Source organism: Centroberyx gerrardi, chromosome 6, assembly GCF_048128805.1.
Source record: "Centroberyx gerrardi isolate f3 chromosome 6, fCenGer3.hap1.cur.20231027, whole genome shotgun sequence".
Lineage (NCBI taxonomy): Eukaryota > Metazoa > Chordata > Actinopteri > Beryciformes > Berycidae > Centroberyx > Centroberyx gerrardi.
The window spans coordinates 33228467-33243980 of NC_136002.1; the positions used below are offsets into that span (position 1 = coordinate 33228467).

The 15514-nt window shown below is 43.7% G+C and overlaps 1 protein-coding gene across 1 annotated transcript in view; it reads right to left on the reverse strand.

The window, feature by feature from the left end:
* Positions 1-11391, reverse strand: part of il1rap (interleukin 1 receptor accessory protein) — a 33549-nt gene extending 22158 nt beyond the window's left edge. The window contains 3 exon segments of the mRNA XM_078284161.1: positions 1819-1902; positions 3675-3870; positions 11356-11391. Of these exon segments, the coding sequence (XP_078140287.1) occupies positions 1819-1902; positions 3675-3865 (275 nt within the window). The 5' untranslated portion in view covers positions 3866-3870; positions 11356-11391.
* Positions 11392-15514: the final 4123 nt, after the last annotated feature.

The following is a 15514-nucleotide window of genomic DNA, read 5'->3' on the forward strand; positions in this document are numbered from 1 at the left end:
ACCCCTCTATCTGCTCTCTGTACCCCTCTATCAACCCTCTGTATCCCTCTATCAACCCCCTGTACCTTTCTATCATCCCTCTGTACCCCTCTATCTGCTCTCTGTACCCCTATATCAACCCTCTGTACCCCTCTATCATCCCTCTGTACCCCTCTATCAGCTCTCTGTACCCCTCTATCAACCCTTCACACCCCTCTATCATCCCTCAGTACCCCTCTATCAGCCCTCTGTACCCCTCTATCATCCATTCGCACCCCTCTATCAGCCCTCTGTACCCTCTATCATCCCTCTGTACCCTCTATCATCCCTCTGTACCCCTCTATCATCCCTCGGTACCCCTCTATCAGCCCTCTGTACCCTCTATCATCCCTCTGTACCCCTCTATCATCCCTCTGTACCCCTCTATCATCCCTCGGTACCCCTCTATCAGCCCGCTGTACCCTCTATCATCCCTCTGTACCCCTCTATCAGCTCATTGTACCGCTCTATCATCCCTTCACACCCCTCTATCATCCCTCGGTACCCCTCTATCAGCTCTTTGTACCCCTCTATCATCCCTTTGTACCCCTCTATCATCCCTCTGTACCCCTCTATCATCCCTCGGTACCCCTCTATCAGCTCTTTGTACCCCTCTATCATCCCCTCATACCCCTCTATCAGCTCTTTGTACCCCTCTATCATCCCCTCATACCCCTCTATCAGCTCTTTGTACCCCTCTATCATCCCCTCATACCCCTCTATCAGCCCTTTGTACCCCTCTATCAGCTCTTTGTACCCCTCTATCATCCCCTCATACCCCTCTATCAGCCCTTTGTATCCCTCTATCAGCTCTTTGTACCCCTCTATCATCCCCTCATACCCCTCTATCAGCTCCTTGTACCCCTCTATCATCCCCTCATACCCCTCTATCAGCCCTTTGTACCCCTCTATCAGCTCTTTGTACCCCTCTATCATCCCCTCATACCCCTCTATCAGCTCTTTGTACCCCTCTATCGGCCTTTCGTACCCCTCGTTCACCCTACATATCCAGTAACCATCGTAAGCTCCCTCAGCGCTGAGCTAGCATCCTCTCATCACGGTAACCTAGCAACAGACCTCAGAGAGAAAATGGTGAAATGTTGTTGTTCAGCATCACATGCAGTTTTGGACCGTCGCCAGCTGACCGCTCAAATCTGAAGTCCCAAATCGCAATCTATGTAAAACGCAAAGTTGACCAGCAGCAGATCTGAGAGGCCACTTTAGCTGATTAAGTGTCGAGTGGCCAAGTGTCCGGATCGAAACTGAGAGTTAATTCCCCAAAGAACCTGAACGCTCTCATTACTGAGCTCCAGTATGTACTATGATATCTAACATGCAACATAACTGTAACTGTAGAGCGATATTATACGTCTAATCAGCGCTGCGTTCAACGAGCCGTTTGGGAGGAACAGTTAGATACAGTAGAACAACGGGTGTTTATTTTTATTTAACTGACTTCAATTTAAATTATCTCTGTTTGACTTGATTTGACTTAATTTTTATTTCAACTGTTATTTCTCCAGAAAAGGATTGTTGTTCACATGCTCATTTTCAGCCAACAGCGTTACTCATTCACTTTCTTATATTCTCAGATTCCGTGACTCAAACTTATTTCATTTAGCCTGTGTTCAACCAGGAAGTCCCACTGAGATTAAAAATCTCTTTTACAAGAGAGACCTGGTCGAAACAGAAGCACCAAAACCGAAAATGGAAGTTACCTATCTATCTATCCATCCATCCATCCATCCATCCATCCATCTACCCTTCCTTCCATCCATCCATCCATCCACCCTTCCTTACCTCAGCATGCAGATGTATTGCCCGGTGTCTTCAGCAGTAGCCGGCTGCAGCCACAGTCTCTCTCTCTCCTTGCTGAGCCGCTGGCTGCACAGCAAATCAGATTAGACTCAGAATAAACGTAAATCAGATAAGATTCAATTAGAATTACATTAGAACAACTCTAATGTCCTCAGCGAGACTAATTGAGCAGCTCTGTTCCAAAACGCTGTATATCCACTTTAGAAAGGAAATCATTACCTCCAGTTCATCATTCTGTAACTCTAAAACCTGCAGGATCCAGTCTGCAGTGTCTCATTCAGTCAGACAAGGACTTCAGCTCATTAACCGAACCATCATTTGGTTTCATGTTGCTCTGTCAATCATTTTATAAGAGCAGATGTCACATTTTTCAAGGGCTCGCCATCTCATGTTGGAATAAAACTCTTCAGATGTTGAAAACAGTCATTTCACTTGATGCACTGTTGATTATAAATCAACACCTAAAAAGCATTATGAGTCATGAAACAGCATCAGTGGAGATATTTTTCATCAGGAGAGATGAATGGCCTCACAGTAATGAGTAATGGGCTGCTCACGCACGTACCATTTGGCATCCCTGAATTAATAACTCAACAGTTTCTGGGCTGTTTTGAGCTTGTGATGATACAGTATATTTTGGACGGTCTCTGTAAGCCTATACTGAGACAGAATGTAGAAACTGAGAGGCAGTGTGAAGCAAAGTGAATGGAAGGAGGCGAATGGAGCGAAAGAGACAGAACTGCTCGAGACGGAGGAGAGGCGTTCACTGGAGCTGACATTTTTCAACCTGAGGAAGAAATTCTCCTGACGCAGCAAAGCAAAGCCAATCAGTTTCTATCTACTGTATCCAGGCACCTGTAATCCCCCTTTCCCCCCCTCACCCCCATCCCCCCATCCCAAGCACTTACAGCCGGAAAAATGTCCCTTGGGTATTTGTGACCAACCTCACTGACCAGTGATAACTGTTGCTGCCAAGCCTGGAGCAAAAGTCCCATCAACAAAGATGTCAACTAAAACCACTAATCATGACGGCTGGACTACAGAGACTTTACAGGTTCATCACAATAATCTGCAGCAGCTGAGTCTCCATGATGGAGGAACACTGTAGAACTGTGTGTTAGTTAATAAAGTGTAAATCTGTATGAAGCAGCTGGAAACAGAGAGCAGCTGAGTCAGCTTGTTGTGGTGTGGCTGTAGATCCATTCAGTAACGTTCTCAGTAAAAGTGAATAGTGTGATAAGGTGGATTTGGTTACTGTGACACAGTAAACTGTCTTGTCTTTAGCCCTAGTCTCTACTCCAAAACACTCTGAGTTGTAGCTTGAGAAGAGTCAGCTCAGTTAACCTGAACAAACTGTTAGCTAGCTAACTAGCCGGCAAACACACTGATGTTAATGTGAACACGCTAACGCTAGCCGCTGCTAGCTACGTTAGCTAGTGTGCTAATCAGATGTGTTAACAACAAGACAGTGATGTTAGCTGACCAGATACTATGGTTAGCTAGCTAACAAGCTGACATTATCTAAACACTAAATCAATCAGATGGATCAGTGATGAAATGATCAGTTCAGTCAGAAACAGACAGAAATTAACCGTCTGTTCAATTCTGTTGAGACGACAGAAACACAGTCAGCTGTTCACAGAGCTGAAGACCTCCAAGATGGCCGCCAGAGGGGGGTGACATCACCTGGAAGCCTCTACAGCCCTGCTGCCTGCATGTTGTCACCAATTTCACTTATTAATTAAGTGCAGTGATCAAACTGGTGAGTAAATCGAGGCTAAATTTCACCTCACTTCCTCTCTGAATGTTCTGTAACAAGCGAACCGCCAGCAGCCTACCTGTATCCGATTGGCTGCTCCAGGTCGTGACCGGCAGGAAGGCGGTACCAGAAGAGGTTGAGTCCGGTGCTCAGGGCGGAGGTGTAGTTGTAGACGGAGGGATGAGAGAAAAGAGAACAGGAGAGCCAACCGACCTCCCCCTCCAAAACTACAACCGCTCCATCACCAGACTCCCCCCAGTCATGACACATGGGCTCTGAGAGAGAGAGAGAGAGAGAGAGAGGGGAGGAGGAGGGAGAGAGAGAGAGAGAGAGGGGAGGAGGAGGGAGAGAGAGAGAGAGAGAGAGAGAGAGAGGGGATGAGGAGGGAGAGAGAGAGAGAGAGAGAGAGAGAGAGAGAGGGGAGGAGGAGGGAGAGAGAGAGAGAGAGAGAGAGAGAGAGGGAGAGAGAGGGAGAAAGAGAGAGAGAGAGGGAGAAAGAGAGAGAGGGAGAGAGAGAGAGGGAGAAAGAGAGAGAGAGAGGGAGAGAGGGAGAGAGAGAGAGAGAGGGAGAGAGAGAGAGAGGGACAGAGGGAGAGAGCAGGTTTGAGGAAGAGGAGAGGTGGAGGCGAAGGAGAAATTCAATTCAACATCTTTTAATTCTCCAGAGTGAAAAACCTTTGAGTCATCAAGTCATTAAAACGCTGAAATCATAAAATAATGAAACATCAGATTAGAAAAATCAATCGGATTATAAAATCAATTGGATTATAAAATAAATCAGATTAGTAATCTAATGTCTAATTGACTTGGCAGCCATCTGCACTCTGTAGAAACTGCTGCCATTTAAATTTCCCATCAGCCCCTCGCTGCATGCTGAAAGAAGGCAGACAATTTTTAATAATAAGATTGATAATAATGAAAAACAAAGCCGTACAATTTGAGTCATTTTAAACTTAGTCAGTCTGTTGTCACATGTTCCAGTCATGTGTTCCTGGAAACAGGACAGATATTTAATTATACAGAGAGTTTTAATAATAAACACACAGGCTGCAGCAAAGTGATGTGATGAAACTTTATTGATGCTGTGGGGAAACTGTTCTGCTTCAGCAGCAAGCAGCAGAGGTGAGACCAAGTCAACTCTGCTCCAGTCCCAAGTCAGTCTCAAGTCAAGTCCCAAGTCTAAATGTAGATTACCAAGTCAAGTCCAAGTCATTAAAGTCAAGTCTCAAGTTTAAATGTAGAACAGCAAGTCAAGTCAGAACAAATCTTAAAGAAAACTAAATATCTAGGACTTTTCAATGCAATATGGTTTTAATAGGATAAAAACTTGGTAAGAGCATCATGAGTTTGATTTCTATAATCAGTTTCAACTTCAATAAATTCAATCATTCCATACAAATTCAGAAAACAGAATTTAAATTCAGTCGTCCGCTGGAACAAATCTCATCACTTTCAATCTAAGTCATTTACACAAACACAAGATCTCAAGTCAAGACTTTAGAAACCTTTTCAAGTCATCAAAGTACAAGTCAGAGTCAAGTCCCAAGTCACCAGAACCCAAGTCAAGTCAAGTCTCAAGTCTTCTCTTCATGCAGCAAGTCAAGTCTCAAGCTATTCAAACTGGGACTCGAGTCCAAGTCATGCAAAATAACAGCAGTTTGACTTCTGGGGTTTTTTCCTTCGTATGTGAGAGTTTCTTTACACATTTATTTGTTTATATGTATTTATTTATCTAGGTATTATTTATTTATTTTTTGTCTATTTATTTATCCATTTATTTGTTTTCATGTATTTAATTGATTGCTTGTTTGTTCTGTATATACTGTATTCATTTTATTTAATTCTGATAAATTACTTTGAATAGAAGGAAAGGAGGGAGAGAGGAGGAGAGGAACAGTCAGAGTGATAGAAGGCAATGGAGCGTTACACACACACACACACACACACACACACACGCACACCCACACACACACACACACACGCACACACACACACGCACACACACACACACACACACACACCCTCGGCGCTGTGCCAGTGTTCCTCCTCCATTGATTTACAGCTGTAGTGGATCAAGCAGCAGAGCGTCGGCCTGAAGTTATTACACTGTGATTTCATTACAGCAGTTAAAACACTCACTTCATAATGGAAACAGATAGAGTCGCATTAAAACTAAAAAAACGAAATCATTTAGACTTTATCTGAAATACACAACCTCTACTGCCTTTAATTAGAAAGTACACAACCTCTACTGCCTTTAATTAGAAAGTACACAACCTCTACTGCCTTTACTTATAAAGTACACAACCTCTACTGCCTTTAATTAGAAAGTACACAACCTCTACTGCCTTTAATTAGAAAGTACACAACCTCTACTGCCTTTACTTATAAAGTACACAACCTCTACTGCCTTTAATTAGAAAGTACACAACCTCTACTGCCTTTAATTAGAAAGTACACAACCTCTACTGCCTTTAATTAGAAAGTACACAACCTCTACTGCCTTTACTTATAAAGTACACAACCTCTACTGCTTTTAATTAGAAAGTACACAACCTCTACTGCCTTTACTTATAAAGTACACAACCTCTACTGCTTTTAATTAGAAAGTACACAACCTCTACTGCCTTTAATTAGAAAGTACACAACCTCTACTGCCTTTACTTATAAAGTACACAACCTCTACTGCCTTTACTTATAAAGTACACAACCTCTACTGCCTTTAATTAGAAAGTACACAACCTCTACTGCCTTTACTTATAAAGTACACAACCTCTACTGCTTTTAATTAGAAAGTACACAACCTCTACTGCCTTTACTTATAAAGTACACAACCTCTACTGCTTTTAATTAGAAAGTACACAACCTCTACTGCCTTTAATTAGAAAGTACACAACCTCTACTGCCTTTACTTATAAAGTACACAACCTCTACTGCCTTTACTTATAAAGTACACAACCTCTACTGCCTTTAATTAGAAAGTACACAACCTCTACTGCCTTTAATTAGAAAGTACACAACCTCTACTGCCTTTAATTATAAAGTACACAACCTCTACTGCCTTTAATTAGAAAGTACACAACCTCCACTGCCTTTAATTAGAAAGTACACAACCTCTACTGCCTTTACTTATAAAGTACACAACCTCTACTGCCTTTACTTATAAAGTACACAACCTCTACTGCCTTTAATTAGAAAGTACACAACCTCTACTGCCTTTAATTATAAAGTACACAACCTCTACTGCTTTTAATTATAAAGTACACAACCTCTACTGCCTTTAATTAGAAAGTACACAACCTCTACTGCCTTTACTTATAAAGTACACAACCTCTACTGCCTTTACTTAGAAAGTACACAACCTCTACTGCCTTTACTTAGAAAGTACACAACCTCCACTGCCTTTAATTAGAAAGTACACAACCTCTACTGCCTTTAATTAGAAAGTACACAACCTCTACTGCCTTTACTTAGAAAGTACACAACCTCTACTGCCTTTACTTAGAAAGTACACAACCTCCACTGCCTTTAATTAGAAAGTACACAACCTCTACTGCCTTTAATTAGAAAGTACACAACCTCTACTGCCTTTACTTATAAAGTACACAACCTCTACTGCCTTTACTTGTGAAGTACACAACCTCTACTGCTTTTAATTAGAAAGTACACAACCTCTACTGCCTTTAATTAGAAAGTACACAACCTCTACTGCCTTTAATTAGAAAGTACACAACCTCTACTGCCTTTAATTAGAAAGTACACAACCTCTACTGCCTTTAATTAGAAAGTACACAACCTCTACCTCTACTTAGACCAATATGGGTTTTAGAAGTTACATTTTTTTTTAGAAATATATATAAACAGCAAAGTATTTCTCTGTTTTTTCCTTCTATGTTTGGGATAATTGTTGTGAAAATTGTAAAAATTCTCGGATGCCAGCACTGACATTGTTTACTCTTTATTCCTCAATAAAAAGTTGAAACAACAACAACAAAAAAAAGATTTCTGAAGTGAAAAAGTGACTGGAACATTTGTGCCAAAAATAAAATTCCACAGTAAAAAAACACCACATGAATCATAGAGTTTGACTCATATGTTTTTTGAAGGCCGGTGCCAGATATTTTTGGACTGAAGCTGCAGATATTTTGTGGTTTGACCTTTTCATGACACAAATATTCCCAGAATTCAGTTTTTCCTCCACAGTTTTCTTCCTGTCTCAGAAACAGACTGGGACCATGAGACACTAAAACTTAAGCCACGCTTGTTCTTATTGTGTGAAACTGATTCACTGCTCCTCCTGGACATGACCTGCCTGACTTGATTGATTACCTATTTCCTGTAGAATTGATCAATACTACACTGGTTGTTACAGTAATGGGAAGACCTTCACCTGAACTGGTTCTAATGAAACACTGAGATTTTTCTTTATAGTAGTTATATACTATACATACACACATCATAATCCTGGTTTCAGTGGAGAGTTTTAGTGTCCCATGATGGTCTAAATGTTTCTGAGGCTTTTCCACCCTGATTGGAAGAAAACTTTGGGGAAACACTGGAAAATACTGCAATTTTTTATTTTATTTTCCGGCATGTAAATGGTCAAATTTAAAAAGTATTAATTATCATCACAAAATGTCAGCACAAAATGTCAGGGACCATCAGCTCTAATTCAAAAACACCTCTACTGATGCTGCCTTCTCTTCCTCTGGTGGGAGTGTGGACCCTGGAAACAGACCTGCGGCCCGTTTTGGGCCCGGAGCCTCAGCTTGAGAGCCCAGACTGCAGGATAATAGGAGGAGACGTCGTGTTTCAGCCTCAGGATGCTGAACACCGGCTGGATTAATGGAGGCTCTTTACACCTTAGAGGTAGTGGTGGGCCTGTGTGTGTGTGTGTGTGTGTGTGTGTGTGTGTGTGTGTGTGTGTGTGTGTGCTGCAGCAGTGTGTTGGTAATTGACCTGTCAGGTTTTCCCAGAGAGAGTATTTGTCTTTCTATTAAAACCTCCTCCAACATCCAGCCGCCTCCCTCTCCTCCCTCCATCCATCCATCTACCAAATACCTTCAACCCCATCCATCCATCCATTCACCTCTATGCTTTCACACACACACACACACACACACACACACACACACACACACACACACACACACACACACACACACACACTCAGATGCCCCATCCATCCACCCCTCATCCATGTTGCAATTCATATATTCTCATGCTCTTCATGCAGATTGTAGTTTTAGGTTTACAAACTTTACTTGGAAGCAGAAATAATCTGATTGGTTGAGTTAAACCTCAGTGGGCGGAGCCAGAGAATCACAGCGTTTCTGGCTCAGTAACATCAGACTGAAGCTCAGTGAGAAAGACAAGAGGTAAGAGAGGAGGAAGCTAATATTATGAAGCCTAGCGCTCTGCTGCTAACTGAAAAAATACAATCTATCATACTAAGTTATGTAGGTTAGCTAGTTAGCTAGCTGACCTTCAAGTTCAAACTAGCCATACTAGCCTACAGCTAGCTAGGTAAGCTAGTTAGCTAGCTGCTGACCTTCAACATCATGATGCCATGGTAATGAAGGAATGAAAAAAAGTTATTTCCATTTGGATTTTTTATTAACATATTGATCCATTGCTAATTAAGTTTGCCAGTTACCTAACTTCCACTGACTCCGCCCACTGAGGTTTAACTCAACCAATGAGATTACTTCTGCCTCTGAGAAATGTTTGTAAAACTCCAATCTGCTTTTAATTTTTCCAGTAAAGGCAGCTGCTGTTCACACAAGACCAGACAGGCTTTTTAAAGTAATGCTGCTGCTCACACAACACTGACAATACTGTTAAGTTCCTCTGTTGTCATTTCCTGGAAATGCCATTTAACCTCTGGAGTCTCTGCAGTTTGAAACACGGTCCTTGTTAGCTTGGTTAGCTAGCTAGCTATCAGCTTCAATGAAGCTACGCTAACAGTGGTAGCTAGCTCGCCCTGACAGAACTCCAGTTCCTCCGTATCAGAGTTCAGCCAGCGAGTGTTTTGGTTGCAGGACTCACCTGCTAACAAAACAAACGCCCAGAAACGTCCCGAACATTCAGAAACAAGAAAATCCAGGCAGATCAGGCTCTCTGCAGACACACACACTGTCACACACACACACACACACACTGTCACACACACACTGTCACACACACACACACACACTGTCACACACTACCAGTGGGCCAGTCATGATTGAGGAGGATCATTCATGGATGAGTTTATACTATTTCAGGGGGGAAATGCTGCTCAGTTGTCTTTAACTCATTCTAGTGTTGTAACTGTCGGTTGTGTTTAATATTCCTCTTTTGCTCGTCTCTTATTTTTATCCTTTTTTTTTCTTTGCTGTATCCTGTTACAGTTTGCTGCTTACCCCCAACCCATCCATCTACCCCCCATCCCAGTCCTCTGCTCCCTTTACATCCATCGACCCCCCAACCCCCCCGCCCCCACCCCCACCCTCTAAGCCTCCAGAAACCCCCACCCCCGCCCCCACCCCCACACCGACAGCGTTACAAATGACCCTGCTCTCTCAGGAGCGGTCCTCCTCGTCCCGCGGGGCGAGCGCTTAGCTTTTTAATTAACCCTGGTTTTGCAGAGTTGCACCAGATTAACACGAAGGATTTTCTCTTTCCAAGAGTTCCACCAAGGACCTGCAGGACAGACCTGCAGGACAGACCCGCAGGACAGACCCGCAGCACAGACCCGCAGGACAGACCCGCAGGACAGACCCGCAGGACAGACCCGCAGGACAGACCTGCAGCCTGCAGGACAGACCCGCAGGACAGACCTGCAGCCTGCAGGACAGACCCGCAGGACAGACCTGCAGGACAGACCTGCAGGACAGACCTGCAGGACAGACCTGCAGCCTGCAGGACAGACCCGCAGGACAGACCTGCAGCCTGCGGGACAGACCCGCAGGACAGACCCGCAGGACAGACCTGCAGCCTGCAGGACAGACCTGCAGGACAGACCCGCAGGACAGACCTGCAGGACAGACCTGCAGGACAGACCTGCAGCCTGCAGGACAGACCCGCAGGACAGACCTGCAGCCTGCGGGACAGACCCGCAGGACAGACCCGCAGGACAGACCTGCAGCCTGCGGGACAGACCCGCAGGACAGACCCGCAGGACAGACCCGCAGGACAGTTTAAACAGCAGGACTGGCTCTTTTTAACCGTTATTCCTCCAGAGAAAGTATTCCTTGCATCGATGGAACCACCCATCTACTTTTCTACTCTGTTCAGATTTCTGTGCCGTCAGTGCAGTTCCTGAAAAGCTCTGCTATCACAGTTTCAACCGATGGGGAGCAGGAAAAATATGAATTTCTGCCTTAAAAACAACTGTATGATCTCAGTAATGTCAGGACTGATGAGTTTCAGCACAGGAAGATGACTGTGACTCTTTAGCGTGGCCACTTCTGAACACTATATCCATTGTTATTCATTGCTTACTATTTAAAAACACAGATTAGTACATTGTCTAAAATGTCAGTGTTTTGTAAGTGAAGGAGTCCAGATAACTAACAACCTTTTGGATAGTTTGAGTTTTAGCTAGCTAACAGTGATGTGTTAGACAGTGACGGTTAGCTGAGATACTGTGGTCAGCTAATTAACAAGCTGACATCTAAACACACTAAACTGCTGCGGAGCCTCAGTGTGGGCCCACATGGATCCGAACTGCTGGGAATAATGTGTGAATTTCCCAGCATGCTCTGTCCGTCACCCACCTGACGGCTCGCTGGGCTGACTGACAGCCGACGAGGCTCCGCCCACCACAGAGAGGAGGAGGAGGGTGGAGATGAAGAACGCCCTGCAGAGAGAGAGAGAGAGAGATGGTTATTATTGTACTATTTATTTTTACTACTACTTCTGCTACTGCTAGTACTACTACTACTACTGAAAGTATTACTACTACTACTATTAGTAGTATTACTGCTGCTACTGCTGCTATTAATAGTACTAAAACTAACAATCAGAACTACACACAACACCATTCAAGCGGTTAAGTGTGTGTGTGTGTGTGTGTGTGTGTGTGTGTAACAGGCAGAAATCACGTATTGATCCACACAATTGTCTGCTACTGTAGAGCAAAAACAACACAGTGAGACAGAGAGAGAGAGAGATTTTCTTGTCATCCTTATTTTTGGGTTTCTCTCTTTCTTCTGAGTCGTTCTTCATTTCTTCATCTCAGCTGTTCAACCTGTTCATTTCTCTCTCCTCTCTCTGACTTGGTTGAATGAACTGGATTAATTACAGGGAGAGAAATGGACAGAGAGAGGTAGAGAGAGAGGTAGAGAAAGAGGTAGAGAAAGAGGTAGAGAGAGAGGGAGAGAGGGAGAGAGAGGTAGAGAGAGAGAGGGAGAGAGAGAGAGAGGTGGAGGTCATTATCATCCATCCGTCTCATCTCCTCCCATAACTCCCATATTAATTCTCCCTCCATTGATTTAACACTCACTCACTGCTGCCATATGGATGGATGGGAGGGGGCGAGAGAGAGAGAGAGAGAGAGAGAGAGAGAGAGAGAGAGAGAAAGAGAGAGGAGGAAGACAAAGAGATAGACAGTTAAATTGGTAATCCTAAAGTTCCTGTTTTTCTTTCTCTTCTGTCTCTTCGTCTCTTCTTTCTCTTCTTTCTCTTCCGTCTCTTCTTTCTCTTCTGTCTTCTTTCTCTTCCGTCTCTTCCGTCTCTTCTGTCTCTTCTTTCTCTTCCGTCTCTTCTTTCTCTTCTGTCTTCTTTCTCTTCCGTCTCTTCTTTCTCTTCTGTCTCTTCTTTCTCTTCCGTCTCTTCTTTCTCTTCTTTCTCTTCCGTCTCTTCTTTCTCTTCCGTCTCTTCTTTCTCTTCTTTCTCTTCTTTCTCTTCCGTCTCTTCTTTCTCTTCTTTCTCTTCCGTCTCTTCTTTCTCTTCTGTCTCTTCTTTCTCTTCCGTCTCTTCTTTCTCTTCCGTCTCTTCCGTCTTCTTTCTCTTCTGTCTCTTCTTTCTCTTCTGTCTCTTCTGTCTCTTCTTTCTCTTCTTTCTCTTCCGTCTCTTCCGTCTCTTCTTTCTCTTCCGTCTCTTCTTTCTCTTCTGTCTCTTCTTTCTCTTCCGTCTCTTCTTTCTCTTCTTTCTCTTCCGTCTCTTCTTTCTCTTCTTTCTCTTCCGTCTCTTCTGTCTCTTCCGTCTCTTCTTTCTCTTCCGTCTCTTCTTTCTCTTCCGTCTCTTCTTTCTCTTCCGTCTCTTCCGTCTTCTTTCTCTTCTGTCTCTTCTTTCTCTTCTGTCTCTTCCGTCTCTTCCGTCTCTTCTGTCTCTTCCGTCTCTTCTTTCTCTTCCGTCTCTTCCGTCTCTTCTTTCTCTTCCGTCTCTTCTTTCTCTTCCGTCTCTTCTTTCTCTTCCGTCTCTTCCGTCTTCTTTCTCTTCTGTCTCTTCTTTCTCTTCTGTCTCTTCTTTCTCTTCCGTCTCTTCTGTCTCTTCCGTCTCTTCTTTCTCTTCCGTCTCTTCTTTCTCTTCCGTCTCTTCCGTCTTCTTTCTCTTCTGTCTCTTCTTTCTCTTCTGTCTCTTCTTTCTCTTCTTTCTCTTCCATCTCTTCTTTCTCTTCTTTCTCTTCCGTCTCTTCTGTCTCTTCCGTCTCTTCTTTCTCTTCTGTCTCTTCTTTCTCTTCCGTCTCTTCTTTCTCTTCCGTCTCTTCTGTCTCTTCCGTCTCTTCTTTCTCTTCTGTCTCTTCTTTCTCTTCCGTCTCTTCTTTCTCTTCTGTCTCTTCTTTCTCTTCCGTCTCTTCTTTCTCTTCCGTCTCTTCCGTCTTCTTTCTCTTCTGTCTCTTCTTTCTCTTCTGTCTCTTCTTTCTCTTCTTTCTCTTCTTTCTCTTCCGTCTCTTCTTTCTCTTCCGTCTCTTCTGTCTCTTCCGTCTCTTCTGTCTCTTCTTTCTCTTCCGTCTCTTCTTTCTCTTCCGTCTCTTCCGTCTCTTCTTTCTCTTCCGTCTCTTCTTTCTCTTCCGTCTCTTCTTTCTCTTCCATCTCTTCCGTCTCTTCTTTCTCTTCCGTCTCTTCCGTCTCTTCTTTCTCTTCCGTCTCTTCTTTCTCTTCCGTCTTCTTTCTCTTCTGTCTCTTCTTTCTCTTCTGTCTCTTCTTTCTCTTCCGTCTCTTCTTTCTCTTCCGTCTCTTCTTTCTCTTCCATCTCTTCCGTCTCTTCTTTCTCTTCCGTCTCTTCTGTCTCTTCCGTCTCTTCTTTCTCTTCCGTCTCTTCTTTCTCTTCTGTCTCTTCTTTCTCTTCTGTCTCTTCTTTCTCTTCCGTCTCTTCTTTCTCTTCTGTCTCTTCTTTCTCTTCCATCTCTTCTGTCTCTTCTTTCTCTTCCGTCTCTTCTGTCTCTTTCGTCTCTTCTGAAGAACACCTTTTCCTTGTCAGAGTGTAAAAAGCCAAACGATGCAGCACAACAAAATATGCAATATTTGAGAAACAACAGCCAAGTGTCTGAAGTCTCTCCACTTCTCCCTGTCACCCGCTTACTGAAACACACACACACACACACACACACTCCCACCAGATTTGCCATAATTGCCGGTGACTGTCATGGTAGAGAGAGCTAGATACAGTTAGAGAGAGAGAGAGAGAGAGAGAGTGTCATGGTAGACGGATCAGGTAGAGCGGTGGAGCTGCTAGTGGATCCCAGGAGGGACAGAGCTGCTCACAACAACATCCATCACACACACACACACACACACGCACACACACACACACACACACACACACACGCACACACACACACACACACACACACACACGCACACACACAATCTAGGAACCATGGAGCTTCATAGACACAGTGCTATAAAAAACCCTGCTTTGTGTGTGTGTGTGTGTGTGTGTGTGATGAGGACCTAAGTGAGGAACGGTGCAGTTTGTTTTGCCAGAGGAAGGGTTTCCCTCGCCTCGCTCTCCCTCCCCAGAGCATTCTGGGTAGTTAATGAGTTCTTTTCTAGTGACCTTCCAAGCAGTTAACCTCCACTTTTAACTCTGTGTGTGTGTGTGTGTGTGTGTGTGTGTGTGTGTGTGTGTGCGTGTGTGTGTGTGGGCAGACTTGTTATTGAAAAATAATGAAGAACAAGAAGACGGTAGTAGTGATGATGATGATGATGATGATGATAAATGCATAACAGTGTCACTTCTTGCCAGCTGTCCTTCCCTGTTTTAATTAGAGGTAGACATCTGATGAAGATGATGATGATGAATGTGTAACTTTGTAACTTCCTGCCAAGTGTCATTTAACTTCCTTTTTTAATTAAAGGTAGATATTGATGATGAGGATGATGATGATGAAGATGATGATAATAATGATGATGACAAGGAGGATGATGATGGAGATGAAGTGGAGGAGAAGGATGAAGAGGAGGAGGAGGATGATGTAGAGGATGATAATGAAGAGGATGATGATGAAGAGGAGGGTGAAGAGGAGGAGGAGGATGTAGAGGATGATGATGAAGAGGAGGAGGAGGAGGATGAAGAGGAGGAGGATCATGATGAAGAGGAGGACGAAGAGGAGGAGGAGGATGAAGAGGAGGAGGAGGAGGAGGATGATGAAGAAGAGGAGGAGGATCATGATGAAGAGGAGGAGGAGGAGGATGAAGAGTGGTGCAGCAGTGTTGTGCTGATTGGGTTAAAGCAGCTTCATTCTGATCTGATTCACATAATCTGATTATCAGACTGGATCAATACCAGCCTGCTGCCAGAAAACAGTCAGTCAGTCAAACAGTCAGTCAGACGATCAATACAGTTTGTGTGCATTTGATGCATTCTTGGTTTTCACAGCACTCTCAGTCTAACTAATCTAGACTAGTGCAGGTGGCTGTTTCTTGACTTAATCCAAGAGGTTAGGCGGTGTAGAAATGCAGGAAATTTGTTTTAAATTACAATTTTTTT